At 40.9% G+C, this 23,208-nt stretch overlaps 1 protein-coding gene across 1 annotated transcript in view; it reads right to left on the reverse strand.

Annotated features, from left to right (window-relative positions):
* The window catches only part of spop (speckle type BTB/POZ protein), an 80,127-nt gene extending 58,913 nt beyond the window's left edge, over positions 1–21,214 (reverse strand). Inside the window, 1 exon segment of the mRNA XM_068578345.1 lies at positions 21,102–21,214. Coding sequence (XP_068434446.1) covers positions 21,102–21,214 — 113 coding nt within the window.
* Positions 21,215–23,208: the final 1,994 nt, after the last annotated feature.

Genomic DNA, 23,208 nt, shown 5'->3' on the forward strand with positions numbered 1-23,208 from the left:
ATATTCCACCTTCTACACGCAGTTTCTGACAAAAAAAAAAACTCCTTCAATTTCAGAACAGTATGAACTATTGATTTCACAGCCTCAATTCTTACTCTGCCTCCGCCTTCTTCTGTCCTCTCTCTTTTCCAGTCTTTGTACCGCTGACGTGCAACTGCTTTCCCAAGGGTGTTTTCTGTTGGCGGTGAGGAGGATGGAGAGGTTCTTACCTGTGAACTCCAGGATTTTAGAGCATTCAAATCCCTGACGAGTGGCTTTACTTCAATCGGTTTGGGACAAGGTCCTTCGACAAGAGGAGTTCTATGAATCAGGAGGGCAACGAATGTATTTTTTGTGGTTCTTTAAATATCTATCAAATATGAAGATGGAACAAAGATGAAGTCTCTTTTGAATGTTTCTTACGCCCACTGTTTAAATCTTCTACACTCTTATAATTAGTTTTCAGTTATCTGAAAGCACACAGTACATTTTTTTCAAGGAAAGGTGCTACAAACAGTTTAAAGGTTTTCATTATCTAGAGATGCATCGAACAATTATTTTCATGACTAAAAATCTGTCAATGCTCGTAATTATTCAATAAACCAGCAAAGACATTTCACTTTGGAAGCAGTGACAAAACGCACCTCGCAAGTCCAAAAATTGAAATGCATTACATTTATTTTCATTAAAGGCAAAGAAAAAATATTGACACGTTAAAAGCTGGAACAAGTGAACGTTTGTCATGGTTGCTTTTAAATGATGAAATGACTGAAGGAGTCAACTACTCAATCAATGGTTTCAGCTCCATTGTAATTAGCATATATCTAATCGTATATTACTAGGAGGCCACATTATCTGCAAAATCAAAAGTAAAGAAGCAAAAACTCGGAAATGTTTCATGTCACACAATCACAGTACAATATATCACAAAGGAAATTTGTAAATATAAAATCTGCACGCGACTATGAGCAATTGAGACTTGACTTTTGGGTTCAATACAATTTTCTCACTGTTGTACCTAAAAATATATCTTTCTCAAATGCCAAATCAGACAATATTAAAGCCATGACGAAGCTTGTAATCAAACCATTAGGGTGGGTCACCATTTTCCAAGCTTAAATGCCAGTTATATCAGCAGAATTGGATCAGACTTTTGGGCAGTGACACTTTTAACGCAGTGTTGTCGTTAATTCATATTCAGATGGTTTTCATGGGTCACAAGTTGTGCTGAGCAGCCTGGCTGAGACCGGGGACCTGACCGGTTCAAATCGCAGGTCCAAACTAAGCATGCATGCATGCATGATTTAAATACATCTAAATGGCAGATGGCGAGAGAGCCGGCTTGTGTCTGGCTCCGAGACAGCAGCAGTGATGTAGGAGAAGCAGAGGATGAGGCTGCGCGTTAGAGTGAAGGATGGCTTGGCTTGTCTTTAACATTACTTTTCCTCTTAAAACATTCACTTCATCTGTGTCACTCCAGCTCCAAACTTGTTATTGGAAAATAGGATCGCTGGAAAACCATTCGATGCCGGCACGGTCTGCATCAGTCACACACTGACACACACATACACACAGAAAATACATTTCATCCTCCATATCCGAAACAGCCAATAGCACTGGCAGGCATTTGCGACCCCAATCCATATTTCAATTTCCCTCCTCTCATGCAAACTAATTCAATACTTGTTGCCTTCCCTCACAAGCGACCGGCAATGTGAGGAATGAGCTTCTTCTCCTGCCGCATCTATAAAAGGCCCAATCAGAGACACTTTTGAGTGGGCCTCCGCCTATATCAATTATGTCTTAGTAGTCCTGCACACAAGACGATTCTTGGAAGAAGTATTAAAGGATGGGAATAAATGTGCTTTTCAGCATTCTCACCACACTGCAATAAAATGTAGATCACGTTTCTCCATATTTTCTGTACTGGGAAGGCATTCAGCCCACAAAGCTACATTTAAAACTTATATTTTATATCACACTCTGTCAGTGCTCAAGTCAAGAGCTTAACTACCCATGTTTTTAAACCACTTAAATAAGCATTAGGCTAACAGCGGGATGTCAGTCAAATGAGTGTTTAAGACTCTAATTCGAGATTTGACCTTTAAAGTGGAAATAAGGTCAAAACAATAATTGCATGCATTTTTCCCCCTACATAGTAGTTCCCATTTGTCAACTTGTAAATGTCAGTCACAAAGCCAAACAGAGAAACGCCAAGAGCCGGAGTTTTAAAGTCGGCTCAAATGAAATCATGATATTCATAGTTTCTCCAAATTTGAACTGTTTTAAAAGCAAATCCTTAAAAGGAAACACATTTCACTGGGTTATTGTTCAGGAGAACCTCTGCTATATATATATTTTCGTGATATTTTATGGTACAGTTTTTGAGAATTTAGGGATTTGAACTTTTATAAAAGCAGGTCCTTAAAAGGTTGTATAAAAATTTCAATGGATTATTTTGTTCATGCAGACTTCTGTTATGTCCATGTGTTCACACATATCTGCACTAATTCTGATTAGTTTTTCACAGGTTGCACTTTATTGTTATCTTGACAATATATTCAGTGCACAACAGGTTGATTGATGCCACAACAAGAAATTTTCCCCAATTTTTTTGGGCACAAATACAACTTTATTTGCATTTTTCTAACAAAGTGATTGCACATGTTGTTAGTTTTTGTCTTATGGCGCAATCTGGTTTACTTGAAAGTAATTGCAATTTTCTTTATTCTATTATTTGAAAGGACACTGTGCCGCCTGTCGGTGCCGGTCTGGCTGTGTGTGCAACTGTGTGCCTGTCTGTTTGTCTGTGTGACTGCCTGTACCAGTCTGTCTTTCTGTGTGTGCCTTTGTGCCTGTCTGTCTGCCTCAGACTCGACCAGACTGGTTATAATGACAAGCCCAATTTTCTGGGAATTTCCATATAGTACCGTAATCAGGCTCATTAGCGGGAAAAAGTAGTAGAAGATTGTACAACGGATTTCTGACAAGGGAACGATCTCCAATGACTCACTGGTGTTTGATGTACTAACTGCTGTCACGTTTTACACTGCAACGGCCTAGAAAAAGACTCACACATCTTGACATCTCCCCCTGCAGCACCATCAACAAAGCAATTCCCCAAAAGCACACAGCCAAGGAAGAATATGAGTGTAAACAAATACAGTACATGGCTAGCAGGGTGCAGCAGAGTCGGGCTGAGAAATGGTGCAGTGCAGAAACACTTTGTTTGTCAACATCTAATCATCCATACTCATAAAAGTAATCCTCACTGTGTACTTGATACCACCATAGAGAACAGTATATTATTGACCTGGAAGCACACACCCACACTTAGTTGATGTTGCTGAAACAGGAAAAGATGAGTAGCACTTGCTCCAACTCAGGCGCCTAGATGCACTTTTCCTCACAACTCTTTGGCCATGTAAAGGGAGAAGCAGGCAGGTAATAGCGACAAATTTAGGGGCTTAAACGGCGACAGCTTTACGATGCCTGAGCGGCCTCTATGACTCCATTCCTGTCAGATTCTATTAGCTTGGCCTCCACCGTGTGTTTTCGATTGGCTGTTGGCCTATTCCCAGCAGTTACAGAAGCACCGCCCGTAAATAAACTAAATGACTGCATCTTGTAGCGTATACGAAGCGAGAGGGGGCGCTTGTGTGTAGAGAACATCTGACAGAGCGGTCGAATAGTTTAATATACAGCACCGAGCTGAATGGACACAGTTGACTGGAGGGAGAAGGAGAAACACATCAGCCTAAGAGTTTAAATTTGACTGGTGTTTAAAAAGAATATGTAAGCGGCCAGGCAAGAACAGAACTTCTAAATCAAGACAAGTGGTCTCATTCTGCTTCACACACACACTCCTATAAACAAAGGGAAAAGTGTGTCTATCTGCCAGCTGCCAGGTGGAAGTCTAAGGAAAGGCCACCTGTCTAATAACTGTTTTTGATGCGTACAGCTCAGCAAAATGAAACGGAGCATCTGGCCTGTCCTTTTCAAACTGATCGTGTTAAAAGTTTGCAGATCTCTGTTCTTCTTATATTATAAATGATTTTAACCTAATAGGTTTTTTTGCCCACCCGAAAAAAAAAATATATTTGTGTTTATTAAGTCAACCAATCAGGGCTTGTGAGTGCAGTTTTGCCAACAACTCTCAACTGCCAGATGTCCACTGGATAATTTTTATAATATGCACACAGCGTTTACTTCAGTTTAAAAATGTAATTGTTGTCATCCACCACAAACCAGAGAATTGTTTTAACTATTTTGAAACATAGTCACTTGTTCATAATCCAAACACCCTAAGAGTGAAAAGAAACAGAACAATAAATTGTTGTAAGAATTATTAAAATGCGAGACCTGAAATAGCTTTGAGATGGCTTTTGATAAACATTTCCTTGCAGATAAATGCTGAACTGTAACTCAGACTGCTGAGAGAAGACAGACTGTCCACACAATGCAATGACTATGGGCTATTGTTACTTTGAATTCTGATAAGAAACAATGTGCAAAAAACATCGTAGCATATGCAGTATTTCTTAATAGATAATCAATTGCGTAGTTATGATAAACTGCAAATGGTAGTTATTAGTTACAAGCAGTATATGACTAACACATCTTTAAAGGCATTCAAATGTTTTGTTGTGTGGTCCTTTTTCACAGCTGACTTATCATAACAGAAAGAGCAGAGGTGTATTTAATACCTTTAATGATGCTGTTTTTAAGTCAGTGAGCCAGCATGACCAATACAAAAAGTACAAAAGTAATAATTATAGCGACCATTACCCATTTTGCACATTACAGTATTTACAGTGTATGATTCCTGCATGGAAGGGAAGACCGCATTTTATTTTTCAGCTTCATAAACCGTTGATAGTGACGGCGTCACCAGCAACTATATAAAGAATGTGTGAGAGGAGTAAAATGAGGAGAGCGCTCTTTGAGAGTCAAATACTTTCAACCACAGGCTGTTATGAAACAAACAAGACACCATTCAAAGTGTCTCTGCGCGCCCCCACGCCTGTGCAGAAAACACTGTGGGACAAACCAACGGATTTTTACATTACAAACTACACAGCGGGACTCATGCTGCGTAGTACAACTTTATAAGCAGGCAGAATATTCCACCAACTGTCTTCATTCTATTCTAATCATGAAACAAGGGACATTGTTATGTTTTGTGTTTTATTTTGCCAATTCACAGTTTCATTTGTGAGTTTTATTTGTCTAGTTTCAGACATTTGTTGCCTTGTTACGTGCCTCTTTTGTGAAACTAAGTTTTGTGAATTGATTTGATCTCTTCTTCGGACGTTTGTTTTGAATATTGTTCATTTGCACGAATGATAATACACCAAGCTTCATTATCAACGCTACCACTATCCTGTGTTTCTTATGTTAATTATATTCATGAAATAAGTCTGAACGAGTTGTCAACTCAGCTTTTATTGCAACAGCAATCCAGTTGTGGTGGAAAGTAATTAGGTCCAAGTATCAATGATGAGGTACTTACCTGAGTATTTACATTTTATGGAGATGATGATGATCCTGGATTATAGTGTTTCTCACACATTAGTGCACCACTAATTCTAATCTGATAATATGATACACATTATTCTTAGAATGTACAGTCACAGCTGGTAGAGGTGTCGCCAAGTAAAAAGTACAATATTGGCTTCGGATTTTAGTAAATGAAACATATAAATTATTGTAATAGTGATATACTCAATATACTGCACAAAGTCGACCTGTAAGTATTTAGTTACAGTGACATCACTCGTCTTTCTGGCTTGAACTTCATGTTTGGGGGGCGTGGCCACTCACTATTTAGCAGGCTACTGATCCAGACTGAGCAGCATCACATCTTCTCTTATGTCCGGCGCATTATTTTGCATGTGCTCGTTTCAACTTTCTTTTTTTTTCTGTGACACAAACATACAACCAACAGACCTCAACATGACACAGAAAATGACACCAAAAAAACAGTCAAAAAGTCGTAAACGAGATCCTGACAACACAAATATCAAACCATAGCCATTATTAACCTGCTTATATTTGTCGGCCGGCAAATGAAGCTCCGTAAAAGTGCTCCCAGCTTTAACACCAGCCCAAACAACTCACGATGCACAGGGAAGTAGTACATGATACGAGCGTTAAGTGTCGGAAGAGACACTCGTGTAGTTTGAAAACTCACCTTTGTTTGGTTGTCCCACAAAGGGATGAAGGAAGTTAGACTGTGACGTGTCAGACGCCCGAGCGGCTGGCCATGCTGGTTTTGTTTTGGTTTATGTCTCTGGGTGTTGCACAGGAAAATACATACATTTCTTACTTTAACTGCCTGTAGTTTAACCCCCTGTGTTAGTAATGCTCGAATTGTGATTCATTTACTGTACTTTAATTGCATTTTTCTATTGAAGCAAAACTTTGAACATCTACAGCAGAATAGTCCTACACACGTCTTTGAATGTAGGGCTTTTATGTAGTGGAGTATTTTCAGTGTGGTAGTAATGCAACTGCATTGATTCCCTCAGGAGATACATGTCGTATTGCTGTAAGAAATAGACCAAAGAACAGTGGTGGAAAAAGTATGCAGATCAATTATGTGAGGAGCCTGTAAGATGATCAAAGCTTTAAACTATTGAATGTAAATCTACATCTGCAGACTGGTCCTCGTCAGAGTTATATTGTACATCGTTTCATTATTTAGGCATCATTGTGGAAGACTTGTCATTGTTTAGTTGGTGGAGGGTAAGCAAAATTAATATGGCTGTTTAGTGTGTAGAGATTATTCATATTTTATTCATGTTATCTCAACATTAAACACCAGTACAGAGTATTTGTAGTTACATTTCACAACAAGTAAATAAAAAACAGGATATAAATAAGTAGAAAATATATATATACTGCAAAGAAGAAGCTTAAGTATTTACATTATACTTTGTAAAGTGTGGATCAATGTAATGTGAGCTCAAAAGTAATTGTTTTTTAGTAGATAGAGTGATGAACTTACTCAATAATTAGTCGGTAGACTAATCAAAATATTAAGTATTTGGCTCAAATTGACACAAATTTAACTGAGAGTGGCAACCAGGGAAAACCCCAAAAGCAAGGCAGTAGACTGACGTCAGTGGTTGAACATTGAAAGGCGTAGGTGGCAATCGTACAAGGCGAAAATGGAAAGGGATCATTTTAAGAAGTGAGAGGCTGATGAGGGAATACGATGCAGGTAAAAAGACGATCGGGGGACAGTCGGGCAACTGCAGAGCAGATGACGGCGATGACGGAAGTGAGCAGATGAACAGGTGTGTAGATGGGTGGGCCAGTCAGGTGATGGAGAAAGAAGGTCTGAGGACATCTGGTGGATGGGTGGAGAACGGCTTTAAAGAAACCTGAGGGAAAGAAAGAGATTTTCTACTTTCAAATGGCAAATCCTATTAAATTCAGGCACTTTGCCATACATTAAGTTAGTGTAAATGATTGCCGGTTGGAAAGTAAGAATATATTTAAGCAAGACATGTGAGGAGGATAGAAGATGTAATGCAACAAGCAATTAAAGTGTACTGAGAATAATGCAAAAGATAAAATACAGTGCAGTGTCTTTGTTTTCCAGCTTTACCGGTGATAATATGACTTGAAAAAGATGTGCTGTGATACGATTGTGATCTCGGTGCCAGCATTTAAATTGGTTATGAAAAGAATGTGCAGGCTTGTTTATGTTGCAGATGTGAGTAGGCAGTGTTGCAGATATTAAGTCACAACATGTGGGTAGCTGCCCATATAGGGTAGCTTGGCAATTTCACAATTTTATTAGATATCATAATATGATTTTCCCTTTTGAAGATTTAAATTACGTTCATCCAACTTCAACAAAAGCACTCGCAATTTGCTGTGATGCTCATCCAAAAGGTTGTCTGGTGGGATATTTAGTTTAAAGCAAAGCAAATTAGAAAGATAAACAAAAAGGGGAGAAGAAACTGGCAGTTGAATAAAGGGAAGAAGATAAAAGTTGTTATGACACCTGGACTGTTTTCTTCTCAGGAATGTTTGATCTCCCGAGGAGAACAATGCTGCAGGGATGATATTGATAAGATCTTTTACAGGAGGAATTAGTTTGGTGAAACAGTCCATTCCCACATTGTTTTACACTGTATACATCTGTGTTGACAGTCTGTGTTGCCACTCTGGTATATTGGGAATAATAATCTTGTTCTTCATCTTAATGTACACTGCATCCCTACATGATTCATAATGTGGACTTTTCCCAGCTGGTGGGATGTTCCTGTATGAAATTGTATTATTGTGTAACAATCCCAGTTTACTCCACAGGTCTGGCACCGTGTTCAGCCATGGCTCAGCTCTGGAGTTTGATGCAATTATAAATAAATAAGCATGTGGTCGGCAAGAAGACAGGACCCTATGGGGACACGCTGAGAGAAAATAGAGGAAGTTTAATTAAAGCTGCAAACCACACTCCCACACACAGGCACACACAGAAAAACAGTCAAACCAATAAACACCGTTTGTGTGTGTGTGTGTGTTCGTGTGTGTGTTTTTGTGTGTGTGTGTGTATGTGTGTGTGCACGCTTCACTTGCCTTTATGTATGTTTGTGCGTGCTACAACTACAATAAAGTATCAACACGCATGTCCTTGTTATTGTGCTTGCATCCAAGCGTGCATGTGTCTGCAGGTAAATCAATACAAGAAGAAATGTGAGTGTTGAGTAATGCCGTGTTGTGTTCAGGTGAGGTCCTCGAGGTTCCTTCAACACGCTGGTGACCTTCCTGCCGACAGAGAGAGAGAGACGCTGTCCGTGAACCCAACAGCCACACTCTCGACACAGCCACAGTAACATTATTTGGTGTATGCGGCCATGTTTTTTGTTACATTATTTTCTGCAAAATGATTGAACTGCCAGTCTCCTTGTAATTACCTAAGGGGTGAAGGCAAAGGCACCGCCAGTAAAAGGCTGATGAGGGAGTATTGAATTTGCACTTCAATTAGAGCGCTTATAAAGTGTGGATTACACAAGGACTCCAGGGCCACTGCTCTCACTCAATTACCACAGTGTACTATAGGAGGAGGGACAGCGGGCGGGAAGGGTGGACAGGGACGGAATCACTGCAAAGCAGCAAGGTGGCTGAGGAAGACACGAAGAGAAAAATGTATGAGATGACGAATGTTGGTGCGGCCCGAGCCAGAGCTTTAATCTGGACGGATCCATGCAAAGGCAAGGACAAACAACTGGAGCGAGATCAATCCTTGTGTGACTCAGGTCTCTCTCTCTCTCTCTCCAAGTTCTGGCCTTGGATTCAACAAGGACATCTGAAAGCATGCCGCCATCTAAAGTTTTAAACTTTCCCGTCGCTGCAGAGAGCTCTACACTGATTTGAAATGCCTCATTCATTTCCATTTCCTGTGTTGTGTAAACAAGTCTCTTTCAAGTTGAAGGGGTTATGCAGAGGAATCTGTTCAAAAGAACCACAAAAAAAAAGGAAACATGAACTGCAACAATGTGTCTGAGTCCCTGAGTTAATTCTCAAATGGATTATTGAGCCAATGAGTGAAAATCACCGGCCATTTAGAGTGGATTTGTCTGCGAGGCAGCGATAAACGGCAGCTCGCTTTTCTGCGGCTTAGCTCCTCGATTCTGAGAAGGAGATGCTTGAAGGACATGCTTTTACAGTAAACAGCCAGTGAAGAAGAACACATTTCAATGTGATTGCTTGGCTGTACTTGTAAAGACAATGTGAAATCATATGAATGTGAAAAATAAATTGTTATAGAGCCTAGTGAAGGGTTCTTGGTGCTTAGTTGTGATTTTGGCATGATGCACAGTGCGAGTGAAAGGGTTTCAAAAGAGAAATTGTACAGAAGAGAAAGTCAGAAAGGAGGGGGGGGGTATCATTTTCCGTCTAACTCCGAAATCAATATTACAGTATGAAGCGTTGGGAGGCTGCACAAACGCAGTGTGACAGTGTTATATTGTAAGATATATATGGGGAGGCTCCTTGAATTCAATTCAACAGTGTTATAAGATGTAACTGGCAGTTACGTAAATGCAAAGCTCATGCTAATTGGATATGTGGACGAAGAACTAAAAGACAACCTAATAGCTCACAGCAAATTGAGAATTTTCTATGTGCACGTTCCTTTAATCTTCCAGACAGCAGCCATTTTCTGTCTGTTTAGATCATCTCCTTGCCTTCTACCTTTCCCTCCCTCACTCTCACTCGTGCTCTCTCTCTCATTGCTACTGTCAACAAAGAAAGTGCAGGCTTCCCACAGGCCCTAAAGGAATCTCTCACACTGCACTCACATAATCACTTCAGACCCGGCTGTTTAGGCCGACATCTCCACTGGGACTTACCAGCCGCTCACTGCAGGCCAAATCAGACCGCTGAGTTAAAAAAAAAATGAAGGAAAAAAAATCAACTGCAACAGTGAGACAAAGAAGTGCAAGGCAGACTGAGGAGCGTGACCAGTCTGAGAACATCAAGCACTTGTCTTTTTTTTGGTGGCTGAATGTCATACTCTGCTCCTTCTGTAATAGGATGATTTGGAGCCCTCCTGTATAAAAATGATAGATTTTAAGAGGCCTTTTTTGAGAATGCGATATACACCCACGACTTGTGTGTATGAACAATGCCGGCAGGTCAGGCATGAGTCTTTCACTGGCATAAGACCAGTTTAAATTCCATCATCCTTTTCAAAGACCGAATGGGATGCAGAGCTTCATCTGCTTCTTTCAAAGAAGCCGGGTTTAATGACATGTTTAATGACTCCTTACATTGGCAAATGGGCTTCATTTGAAATCTCCAGCACCGTCAAAAAGAAGCCTTTTCTCCTCCAATTAGAGGCATCCTTTGGAAGACAGACTCGCTGTTCTAAATGAGGATCTTTTCTTTTCAAAGACTGAGAAAGCAGAGCTGTTGACGCTCGGTCCATCGCTAATGTCAGGCTTGAACAGGCTGGAAATACATTAAACTATAAAGGTGGGAAAATATTTTCAACGGCGGCAGGCAGCGACTGAAGCCTCGTGGAATGTGACAGTTCATGAAGAAGAGAGTTAAATGCATCTGCTGTATATTTCCACTGTTTTATTTCCACACTTTTCTTGCGTGGTCAAATTAGCTTTTTTACCAACGCTTACAGCGAGGGTTAATGATGTACGTAAATGCTGCTCTGAAAAGTTGCATACTTGCAGATGTGTTGCTCTGCATTAGGCGAATTGTTATGTTGAAAGTAGCATATTCTTGCTCTGAGCATATTTTGCCTCAGTGAACCAAATTATTAATATCTTAATTAACAACTACAATATGAAAAGTGTGAGACACATAACTGAAATGAAAGAGGCTTGTTTTTTTTTTTTTTTTTCAGAGGCTGAGCCATGCAGCTCAATTTGACTGACTCAAAAAGCTAATTCCCCTCCAGCATTGACTTGCATAGAAACATTTGCATAGTAAAGGGATGCAAGCTGAAAGTTTTTCAGGGTAAAAATATGTGAAACGCGTGAAGGCACAAGTATACAATACGATACAACGTCTTGACGACTTTTCAACATGAAATAGCTGCATCAAACACATTTCTTAAAACACTCAAATTTAAAGGGGTCCTGTTCTTTTTCCAAAGTTGGGGAATTCAAAAGAGACAGGTCAAATTAAGACTTGTCAAAACTGAAACCGCAAATGTGACGTTTTAAGGAATTGTTCATACACACGGACTCAAACGCGAGAGCACGTCGGGATGACAGTAAATTGTCAATGTAATCTCCAAATAGCAGCCTGTACCTTCCCCGTGATTCAACTGAAAACATTTGCTGCATCACAGCATGAGGAAGTTCATCTTTATGCATAAATACTACTGGTTTAATGTGTTGTATACACCTGATAACACTACCCTGATACATTCAGCTATTTAATTGCAGAAAAGGGAGCACAAAACCTTTGGGAACGTGCAGCTACAAATCATAATTCAAAGACATGTCATTAGGATCAATGTAAGATATGATGTATGCTCATCTGTGCCTTTCAAACCATAGTCATTAACTTCAACTAAAGTAGATTCAGAGACAGAAAGGACACTGGCTGCCTTTCAAGTCTTTGAGACGTTTGGCTCCATGTCAAACATGTTGCACTATTACTCTGTTTCTAATTCAGGAGACATGAGAGGACGTGAAACAAAATGCCAAAAAGTCACAGCATGAAGAACAAACAGAACAGCTTTCAATCAACAGACACTCCATTTGTCATTTCATTTAACCACTTCATCTCTGTCCCGGTGGTGGATGTGTGAAGAGCTTCATCTGTTAGATACAATCTTATGCTCAGTGACCAGCAGCCAAAGCACAGTACAACAGCCGTATCCGTCTTCCTCGCACAGCTGGGGCATAATAACCTCGTGCCACAGGTCGAAACATGTTTCTGTCCTCCATTCCCCAAATGAGGCTGCCTCTGCTCATTAGGGAGCCAGCGTTTTAAAAACACAGAAAAACAACCAGTGCCGTGGCCATTAAAGATGCCATCGACTTTTAAATTAAGTCTCATAAAGGGCCTATCAGTGTGAAGGCGGTAATGTACAATGGCGTAAAGCCAATCCCATCCCATTTCTGTGTTCTTTGAGGCTTTAACAGATCCGTTCTCATTTCACGCTATTAGTGAGGGTCTGAGACTGTAACACTTAACATCTCAGCAGTCCCAGGCCTAATTTATCATCATGTGCCATAATCTAATTCCACCATTTCATATTCTTTTAACCCCCACCAACATCGAAAGGGAAGTTTATTTGTAGAGCACCTTTAAAAAAACACAACGGCAAGTTCAATTGCTTTACATGTAAAGCGTCAACGGCCTTGAAAGTGGCTGCAATTATTATTTTTAATGACTGATGATGTGACTGCCTGTATGTTACAGCGGTTGCTCACAGTGACAGAATCAGGAAAAATTTTCTTCAAAAATATCAAGATATTTCCTCAAGAGTTGTTGGAGACCAAGAATGTGTGTTCTGTCCAGATTTATATGAGTTGGATCAGGCCTCACATCTTCAGACATGTTTTTCACATCTGTGGTATATCCCTTAATAAGCTGCTTCTTCACGATTCCTTGCGACAGTAAGAAAACTAGCCCCAGACAACTTGAGATGCCTGGAGGGTTTGTAGCACAGAAGCAGGTCACAGATGAATATTGTGGCCCTTAATCTCGCAGTGCTTTAGAAGCAAGAAACACAAAAAGTATTTTACAGTTAAATAAGTCCTTGACATACAGGTAGCCTGTGCATAGTGCAGCGATCTAACTGTAGCATTGCGCTTCTTTAATCTGACATAATATTATTATTAATGCTGTTTTTTTTAGAGAGAGCCTTGAAGACACTGTTACACATCCACATCCAATGGAATGATTAGTTTTACTTGGACATAAATCCTTTGAACCATGCCATTTGTTTTCATGGTGATATTCGTAATGTGTTAGTTAGTTATTCTCAATTACTGCTCCAAGTTTTGTGACTTGTTTTTAAGTCTATTTAGTTTTACAGCAAAAAGAGAGATCAAGACAAAAATGCATGACCTGGATTGATTACTTCAGACTTCCAGCCACCAAACAGACTTTGAATCCTTCCTCTGGTTCCCTCTGTGGAGGAATCATCCAGAGGGGAGGTGATGTTGGACAACCTTCAGTCACCTCACACATGAGGTCACGTCGACCTCAAATCTCCACAGATAAAGTTCTTAAGAGCAGTGGGGCTACTAAGGTACAGTCACAAAAGTGACCTCCTTATCTCAACTTCTCCGTCCAAAAGATGTTTGAAAGTCAGAGAGTCCAACCTCCTTCATGGGGAAAGTGTTGTGGGACGGCGCTGCTGCAAAGAAGTCCAAGTATGAAACTGGGTCGGGTTCACTGTGAGATTTTCCAAATGCAATTGTCGGATATCATGTCAGCCTGCCAGTGTATAATATCATGTATAACTTTTAACATTATTGTAATCCTCACAATAACCTCATGGTTTATCTCAAGAAGTGATAGCCAAGTATTGATTTAACACCGATTACTTGTATTGTTAATCCCACTGAGAATCAACAACCAGCTCAGCTCATTGTTCTGGTTGGGAGGAGTCATTCCAGCTCACCCTGAACATCCACAGCAAAGTAACATAACCCGAGGAGCAGGTGACAAATTAAATATGTTGAAATCTTCCTGCGGAGTTTGCAGCCCATATTAGGGTCCTGAATCCAAACAAATACTGGACTGATAATTTAAGAGAAACTTTTGACATTAAACTCCAATTCGGCGCCAATGTTGCTCCGTCTTCTGCTGGTTAGAAGTAGCATTAGCCAGAGTTAGCACAAGGTTGTAATAAGTAGAGTCTCTCTTCACACATTTGTGTTGTTGACTGGTATGCAGGATATAGTGTTTGATAGTATGAATTTCAAAATCTTGGTCGTGACGTTTGACCTCTGCAACTCATTAAAAAAGCTGATTTCTTTGTAGAGTACAGGATGTAAATAGATTTACAGCGCTTTAATGAACACATGCTGGTACACTCTTTGAACCAGGCATAAAAAGTGAGTCAAGCTTGTGTTTTGCTCCCATATATTTGGAGAAAGAGTATGGAGATTATTCTCAACACACTGTGGTGCTCCACTAGTCAAAGATCTTGATTATAGTCCAGCACATTATCTTCAACCAATTGCATAAAGGCAGGAGAAAGAAGGTAATAGGGTTGGCAATATAAATCAGTGCACAAGAACTCTATTATTGATAAAGTAATAGGGACCGACGTTGTTTGTAAGCTTCAGCTGTTTGCTTAATTGCAGATTTACGAGCAACATTGGCTCTCATTTACATATGTAAATTTTAAGCAGGCCAGCAGAGCTGTTCTTGGCAATGCTTCTGTTTGCCTGCAGGAGGGGAAAAGGGGGCTGTGTGGCGTGAGAAAGAGGGAGCGAGATAAACAAACAGATGGAAGCCAAAATAGAAAAGGGAGATGGAAGGGATTGTTTAAGTAGTGATGAGCAGAAAGTAAGGCACAGCTCTGGGGTGAAGTGACGGTCCTGCAGAGGTGGTGGATGGATGACGAGGAGGGCTTTGTCAGCACGAGAAACTCAAGGTCTCACCTGAGCACAGAGCGACTGTCTTCACTTTCCCATACATATGGCAGCAGTCAGGGCGAGTAGATAAAAAAGGACATGTTGCTCTTTCCTGTAGATTAAACCAGGGAGTGCCCCGACAGGTTGTCTGACAGTCCTTAGGGCGAATTCCCCGCTACGTTCAAGGACTCTCGGACTCACACTGATCTACTCAGATGTGCACAGATGCTGCGGTGACTGAGACTGTGATCTGCTGGCATTAGTGGCACTGTGTGTTACTAATTCATATAGACAGCTTGGGACAGTAGGAGCAGGTCCCCAGTGCTTTACGCGCCTGCAGACAGCATGCCGTCAGCTAATATCGCTGGGGCAAGTGTGTGTGTGTGTGTGTGTGTGTGTGTGTGTGTGTGTGTGTGTGTGTGTGTGTGTGTGTGTGTGTGTGTATAGCACAACTGAGGAAGAAGGCACCTCTCACAAGCCATCAATGAGAGAGCAGAACTTTGCAGCCATACACACTTTGATCCTGATTGTATAGCGAGACGTCCGTAGAGCAAGCCAACTATGGGAACATGCTCAAATGAAAAGAGTTCAGGGTTAAAACTCATCCATCTGAGAGAAAATGAATCTGCTTTGTTAAAAGAAGAACGTGGCAACATGTCACAGAAATAAATACTCTTCATTTTTCATCTCGTCCCTGATGATGAGCAGCAATTTACATGCCTGATTGTATCAATCAGCAACAGAGATGATATAACATAAAAGTGATTCAACCGATTCCCACGTCATGAATATACATTAACTTGAGAGTGAAGGAACTTAAACATTTCACATTTACTGTACAGCTCGACTGAAATAATATTCAAGAAGAAATGGATCGAGTCCTGACCACCATATCCAAGTATATCGAATTAAGTGAATACCACCAAAGAAACCATTTTAATTGCAAGGCGCTTTCAACTAAACTCAGTTAAAGCAAGTAAACATGATGAGTTGAAACGAAGCCCAAAGACAGAATCCATTGGATGTCCCTCTCAGAGGCCTTTCTTAAATAATCATGGTGCTACACTTGAAGCAGCATCAAGATCGTGATGCTAGACCGGGGGAATGAAAGCCAGTTACTGATATACAATTAATGTGACTTGGCAGCTGAGCGGTCCTGTGTCTCTGGTCAATCTCTCGCAATCTTTCCCTCTTTCACACATGCATGCACATGCACACAGACACAAAAGGCAGGAGAAACATCAATAGCATGCATTGCCACGTATTCTCACTTTGCTCTCCTCCTGTTGACAGACTCCTCCTCTCTCCCTCTGCTGATCTCCAGGCTGTCCTAATTCATAGATCCTCCTGAGGAACCATCAAAGTGCCTTTTGTATTATCGTTATCTTTCTTCTGCCGTACACGCTCATTTGTGCACACTTTTACACATATGGTGCAAGGAATGCACATAATAGTGGAGGTTGAGCAATGAATCCTACTCCCCGATGGCGAAGAGTATAGAGTGGGTTTGTGGATGTGTGTGTTTGGCTGCAAATTATGTATGTATTTTTTTTCACCACAGCTTCTCTTTGCTGTAGTTAAACAGTTAGTTTGGCTCCTGTGTGGGGGAAATTACCCCCGAGTTGGTTACACGAGAGTATGGTGTGTGTAAAGCTGACAAAGGAAGTTCACTACAGGTTTTAAGAAGTACTACTGAATATATGACAAAGTAAAGAAAATCTGATAAATTTGCCATAAATGATCACTTGAGTCAGCGTCAGATGAAGCAGAAGACTAAAAGTCTCGAAATGAAAAAATCTGGATGTGTAAAATTTGAAAGTAGTGACTTTACCACAACTCTGTTGCCTGCCAGTTGCATTAGCTGCTAGCATAACACACTGAACAGTCGGTAGTCAGGTTGCACTGTGGGTAATGTAAGAGTCAGGGTTTATTGTTGTAGAAGATCACGGGGGAATAAAAAAGTCAATATTTATGGTTCTGCTCCACTGATTTGGATCCATTTGACTCCGACAATCAAGAAGGAGTGCAATACTAAATTGGTGGAGGTTTTTTTTTAAGGCTAAAGCTAAAGCACATTTCCTCCTAGCGGTTTTTAATCTGAAATGGAAATTAAATCAGACCCAGCACAACGGACAGCTCCAGTCTGGAAATTGTCAAATGCCAGCATACCAAGAGAATTTGTGCATTTTATTGGGTTATGGTGAGGCTGAAATGAGCATGTTAGGCTTCTACAGACAAACGTTGGTTTTTGAACGCCTACAATACCCCATTCCCTCTTCGAATCAATAATCCAATATGTTCAGTCAGAGATAACAGATGATCAGAAGATAGGTACTGTGTGGTGCCAAGAGGCGCCTCCATCACGCTTGGCTCGCACATTTCAAGTGAAGACAGGGCCCGCCAAAAAGCATCCCCTGGGACTGCCAATCACCTCTAGAAATGATCATACCGGAGATGAATGAAGGCAATAACTAGCAATGGGATTAGACCTCTTATAAAAAAGTGTGAAAGAGGGAGATGTGTCTGATCCACGACAGTACAAATAGGGCAGTGCCGTGACAGCAAGTGTGAGATAATGCGCTGACATTATCATGGTACATCTTTCGTAAACAGTGCGTTTATTTAGCAAACTCGAAGCAGAGTGAAAATGTAATGTTTCAGCGTTTGAGTTTTAGGTCAAGAGAGTCAATTACTTTCTATAGGATGTCTGTCTAGGAAATTAATTTTTAATGTTGCACCCAAACATTTGAGCTTACCTGACACAAGAATTCACCATATGAACATTTAGCGTTTACCTACCAGCTGTTGTCTCACAGAGTTATAACATATATCTGTATTATCTGAAATGTTCTCTGGTTTCCGATGCAAATGTTCCAATGTCATCAACAGCCTATTTTCTAATCATGTAATTTGTTCTTTTTATGCTCGCTGTTACCTACAGGACAGATCAGATGGCCGAGAGCATCTGTAATGATACCATGTGCTCCTAGAGGTGTTTATCACACCTTGAAATACCTATTTCCACCTCATTTAACTTCCACTGATTTTATCGTATGGAAACCTGTCACATAACATTTATTTCTGCTGTGAATATTATCCAAGGTTTTTGAAACTGTTATTGTGAGAGTGAACAAAAGAATCAGATTGTTTGTGAGCCTTTTGACTTCTTTATGAAACATGCAATAAGTGCATTGTCCTCATCACACACAGTGCTATGAACATTTTTTTTCCACTTGTTAAACTGCTGTTGCTATAAATAAGGTATATAAGTCTTATCATACCAAACTGCAATGAAATGCACTTTATACTGAGCAGTGAGGAATTCATGAACACTATATAATATATAGACAAATGTCCCTGAGTGGGACAATAAAGTTCCTTGTATTGTATTGTATTGTATATGAGGAGTGCATACACATCTTCTGGTCCTTCTGCATAGACTTTGAGTCCTCATGGAAGGAAATCATCTTATTGCAGTTAATGCATTTAATATAAAAACGTTTGTCAACAAATAACCTGGGTCAGCAAACACAACCCAACCGCACATCTATTAAAGCTAATCATCATGAATAGATGGACATTGATGTCCATGGAGAGCTGAGATTAAACCCAGCAGGCGCCAGAGACAAACAATTTGTGGCACTGGAGATAATATGCAGACAAGAAAATAGAAGCAATCTTTTTATCTTTTTTTTGGCACTGATCACTCGTTCGTCTCTTTCCGTGACCGGTGATGTTTTCAGATGATGAAGTTACATTTGCACAGTCAATCTGTTTATTACACAACTGGCACACTTTGGCCCAAGGGAAAAAGCACACTATGTCTTCACTCTGAATAAAAGAATTCAAGCATGTCTTGTCAATTCCTTTTTTAATTTCCAGTTGCGTCGTAGAAGCAAGTTTGCATTTAACATGAAAGCAATGATAGGATGTCATTTGCATGTTATATTTTGGTAAACCATCCACCAACTCCTGTTCTCTTTAACGCTCATTCAGGAAATATGGAGCAAGCTTTTGGAGCAAGGGAACTCAAGGGATGATAGTCACCAGCAAAGAAATGATAAAGATTATAAACACAATAAGTGTTCAGCACAAAACAAGAGGAAAATGTCAGTTCAGGAATAATAATGATACATATACATACATCCTGCATTGTTTAGTTTGGTTTTAAAATGCCAAAGCATGCAGTGTGAGCCGTGCAAACAAGACAATTCAATTCATTTAATCTACTTAAACCTTAAACTTGTAAACCTTATATACTCTATGCTGTTTGTCTGTTTGTGGCAGAGCTTGAAAAAAAAGTTATAATTCTCGACTACACCCCAACCAATGTATATTTGCACATTTAAACAAGTGGCTCAGCACCATTACGTAAAGATTTTAGGCCTCTATGTAATGTGAGACATGAAGCAAAAACAACAACACCAAATTCTCCTTTGTTATGACGGCCACTGAAATAATAGACCTACAAGATATATTTTGCCCTTTTGGTTTTATTGTTTTTCTGCTCTTGAAAAGAACGTTAAATCTGACATGAATCTGATTAAATGTTACAGTGTGGGTTTAATTGTATTATGGGAATGACAAAAAGCCCTCCAGTAGGCTAATGTGTCCTGCGGTTGCTGCCCGCTCGACTTCAAATGGGAGCCAGTAGGCCTAATTGGCTACACACAGCCTAATCAGACTTGCTGGATTGTCTTGCTTAACATTTTATCCCCATCCTTGTATCAATTTTCAACTAAATTAGCCCGGTCCACCAGAGATGTAGCAGAATTAGGCAGGGAGGAGAGGAGGGGCTGCTATCACAGCACTTTGGCGTCACAGTATTCAGTCTGCCTCGGTGACGGCTGCATGGTGTGCCTCGTGTCCTTCAGAGGCAAAGGAGCAAACACTGAGGCCATATGTCCTGCGTTACATGTCATTAATGTGTTGAAAAAGCACTGTTGGTCTGCATTACTTCAGTGACACGTTCAGAGAGGTTATACCGCCCCCTATAGGTTTTGGGGGCCCGAAGTGGAGCCCTCTCTATATAGTGTGTGTGTGTGTGTGTTGGAGGACGTCACCCAGACTTGGTGCCCCATGGAGCTCTACAGTGAAGTAAGTGATTTGGGAAAATAAAGCCTAGATGGGCTGAATTACCTTTTTAAATAAAAAAAACTGTGTTTAAAAATAATATTAATAATACATGCTTCCAATATTGTATCTGCTGGATCACAAAAGGCTTTGGCATTGGTTTCTTACTTGAATTTTATATTAAGAATATGCCACATTACATCAATGTTCATTAAAAAAAAAGGAGAGAAAAAATAATTAGCATTTCCATCACAGTCAAGAATCAATTATGATAAATAAAAAAAAATGAGCCCCAACCATGAATAAAGAAATATAATTAGTATGAAATATTTTTACAAACTGTAAAATGTACAGCCAAAGAGAAGCGAGCTCAAGCTATTGGAGGTCTGAGGCAGTACCATGGATTGGCTGGAGAGCTTTATTGCATGTTATTCTCCATGTTTCTCTCCGAATGTTTCACCACCTCACTAACATCTTTATCAAAAGCACTTTTCAAAATAAACATCCTGAGAGACCCCTATATGCAACAGCATAGGGACACTTCTGTGTCATCTGCATCATGGTCAGATTTCTCTCTGTGCCTGTTTACTGAACAGCCTTTAAGAAAAATATTGTATATCTGTCTAACTTAACTGGCAGCCCTATTTTTCACAATACACGTCTCCATACTTGCTCTCATTGATTTAGTTTTGAATCATGAACCTGCAGACTGAAGACGGCAACAGCAGTAGGACAACAATACTGGAGTCAAATCTTTGATCAGAATATCGTAAAAGTGTGCTGAAAATTCTGAGCTCGTCCTTTTCGCTGGGCCACACGAGACATACGAGGACTGTGGAAGGTGGAGGGATGAGTGAGGGAGAAAGGAGGCTGGGAGCTGTCTGATCAGTGATGACGAGGAGAAAGGAAAGTTGCCTTGGCTGTGGGCAGATGCTGGTTGCAGTGCCAGCTGGTGGAGGGTGGGCCCACCTGTCTCTGGCTCTCTCCGTCTCCCTCTTCTCCACGGTGGAGAAAGCGACAGATGGAGTCCGAAGGTTCTGCTCCGGTCCCAGCGCTGCTTCTTCGATCTGTCCGGCCCCCATCCCGCCCCGGCCTGAAGGCACCGTGCCAGGGGAGAGCGACTCCAAACCCTCCACCGCCACAAGGGTCAACTGCTTACAGAGAGGGCTCGCCCCCACGCCTCTCTCTCTCCCACAAACACGGTGCTGCCTCCACGTGGACGGAAGCAACAACTACAGCTTTGCTTTGAAGCCCCGGCTGAGCGGAAAGCATTTCTCCATTCAGACAAAACATGCCCTCTCAAGGTCTCTCAACAATGCCAGCTTTGAGATGATCACCACTGGGTGCTTCATGAAAAGCATCTCGTTTTCTAATGGGATAGAGAGGGAGAGGTGGCAAATTGATGTGAGGCTGTATTATCCCGAAGGGGTGCTTTAGCCGTGTGGTGATGCATGTGGACTGTGAGGCAGCACGATAAGGTGAGCATCATGATGCGTGGTAGAGGTCAAAAAGGTCGTGTCAAAACCCAGAAGTACTGAAGTCCATCACAGGGTGGTTTGGTGACCTTTGGGCCATTGCTTTTGTGATAAATCAATGCATGGTCTCTGAAAAAGTGCAGACAGCTCATTAGGGATCCTTTAAGAGGCGAGCCACCCACACCAGTTGTTCCACTGGACCTCCTATTAACCTGCCGCTCATTTGTTTGTAACAATGCTTGCGGCTCTCGTTAAAAGGAGATGGTCCACATGAGAGATAAATGCTGTCGTCAGAGTAGCTGCTCCCAACCTCTTACCTGTTCCCGATTATAGATGCAAATTAATAAAGTCTTCCTACTTTTGCATTTTAGCAGAATTAGCCCTGATATTTGTGAGCGTCTGTTTCATTATCAGTAGAGAGGAGTTGTGACTAAAGTCCTCTCTCTGAAGCAGCATGGCTGGTCTGTCTCTCCTCCCAGCTTCCCACGCGGCTCCCAGGGGAGCCTTTAGAGCACATTAATGGATTATCTGCCATTCAGGAAGAAAGTTATGGTTGTAGCAAAATCTTCCTTTCAATGATAAACAAATCGGACCAATTCCCAAGGTAGTTATCAATATTTAAATAGGCTTCTTAGATCTGGTGTTTGACTGTAAGTGAGTCTCCTTCGGGCTGTCGCTCTCGAGAGTGACGGAGTGGACCACGACCCGAAGCACAGACAAAATTTCTCGAGAGCTCTCTGAGGAACCACAGGTTATCATGGGAGATCGGTCTTTACTCACAGGAGAGTATAGATTTAGAGGATTCTTGCAAAGCCTTGCAGCATTGTAATACATTGATGTAAAAAAAATAAAATACCTGGAGATTTTCCCACTGCACTAAAAAAAAAAAAGAAATTAGTTTTCCACTGACCCAAAGAATCGACTGAGGGATGAGTAAGAAAAAAAAAAAAGAACCCAGTCCAACGGTTTGATATAATCCAGACTGACGAAGCTTCTCAATTATCACCGTACATGGAATGAATCCAAAGAGACCAATTTTCGCCAAATAATCAAGCCATTATCATTCATGACTCAATCGCAGTGGAAATTACAATGTATCTGCCTGTGCCCAGCAGTGGGGAAGAAAAAAAAAAGAACAGACATGTGAGGAAACAAAGGGACCATAATGGAGCTCAAACCAGTTTGTGGCTCCAGTGGGACCTGTGTTGATGTGCGTCACTGAGGTTTGGCAAGATATGGGCGCTCCGCCATTCCTGAACCTGATTGAGTGCAAATTAAATCTTGTTTCATCATTAAAATGAAAGGCAAGGAATGAGCGAAAATGGCCGACAATTTATTTGGAGGCAATATCTGTAAAGAAAATCATATCAAAAGAACATTCAGGGCCCATGTTCCCTCTGAGCCGAGTGCATTTGGGAGTTACGTCTAATGTTTTATCAAAATGACAAAACATCTTGCTCGTCATTCCGCTTTGCCTGTAATTTGGAGGTTTGGGCGAGGAATCATGTCATAAGGACTTGTGAACTGATGCCTCTAAATAGGGACATTAGCTAAAACGTGGATGACGCTACAGAGCTGGTCAAGGACACAGAGATGATGGT

The sequence above is a fragment of the Clinocottus analis genome, unplaced genomic scaffold (assembly GCF_023055335.1).
Source record: "Clinocottus analis isolate CAN_PGR_092001 unplaced genomic scaffold, fCliAna1.0.p SCAF_16, whole genome shotgun sequence".
NCBI lineage: Eukaryota > Metazoa > Chordata > Actinopteri > Perciformes > Cottidae > Clinocottus > Clinocottus analis.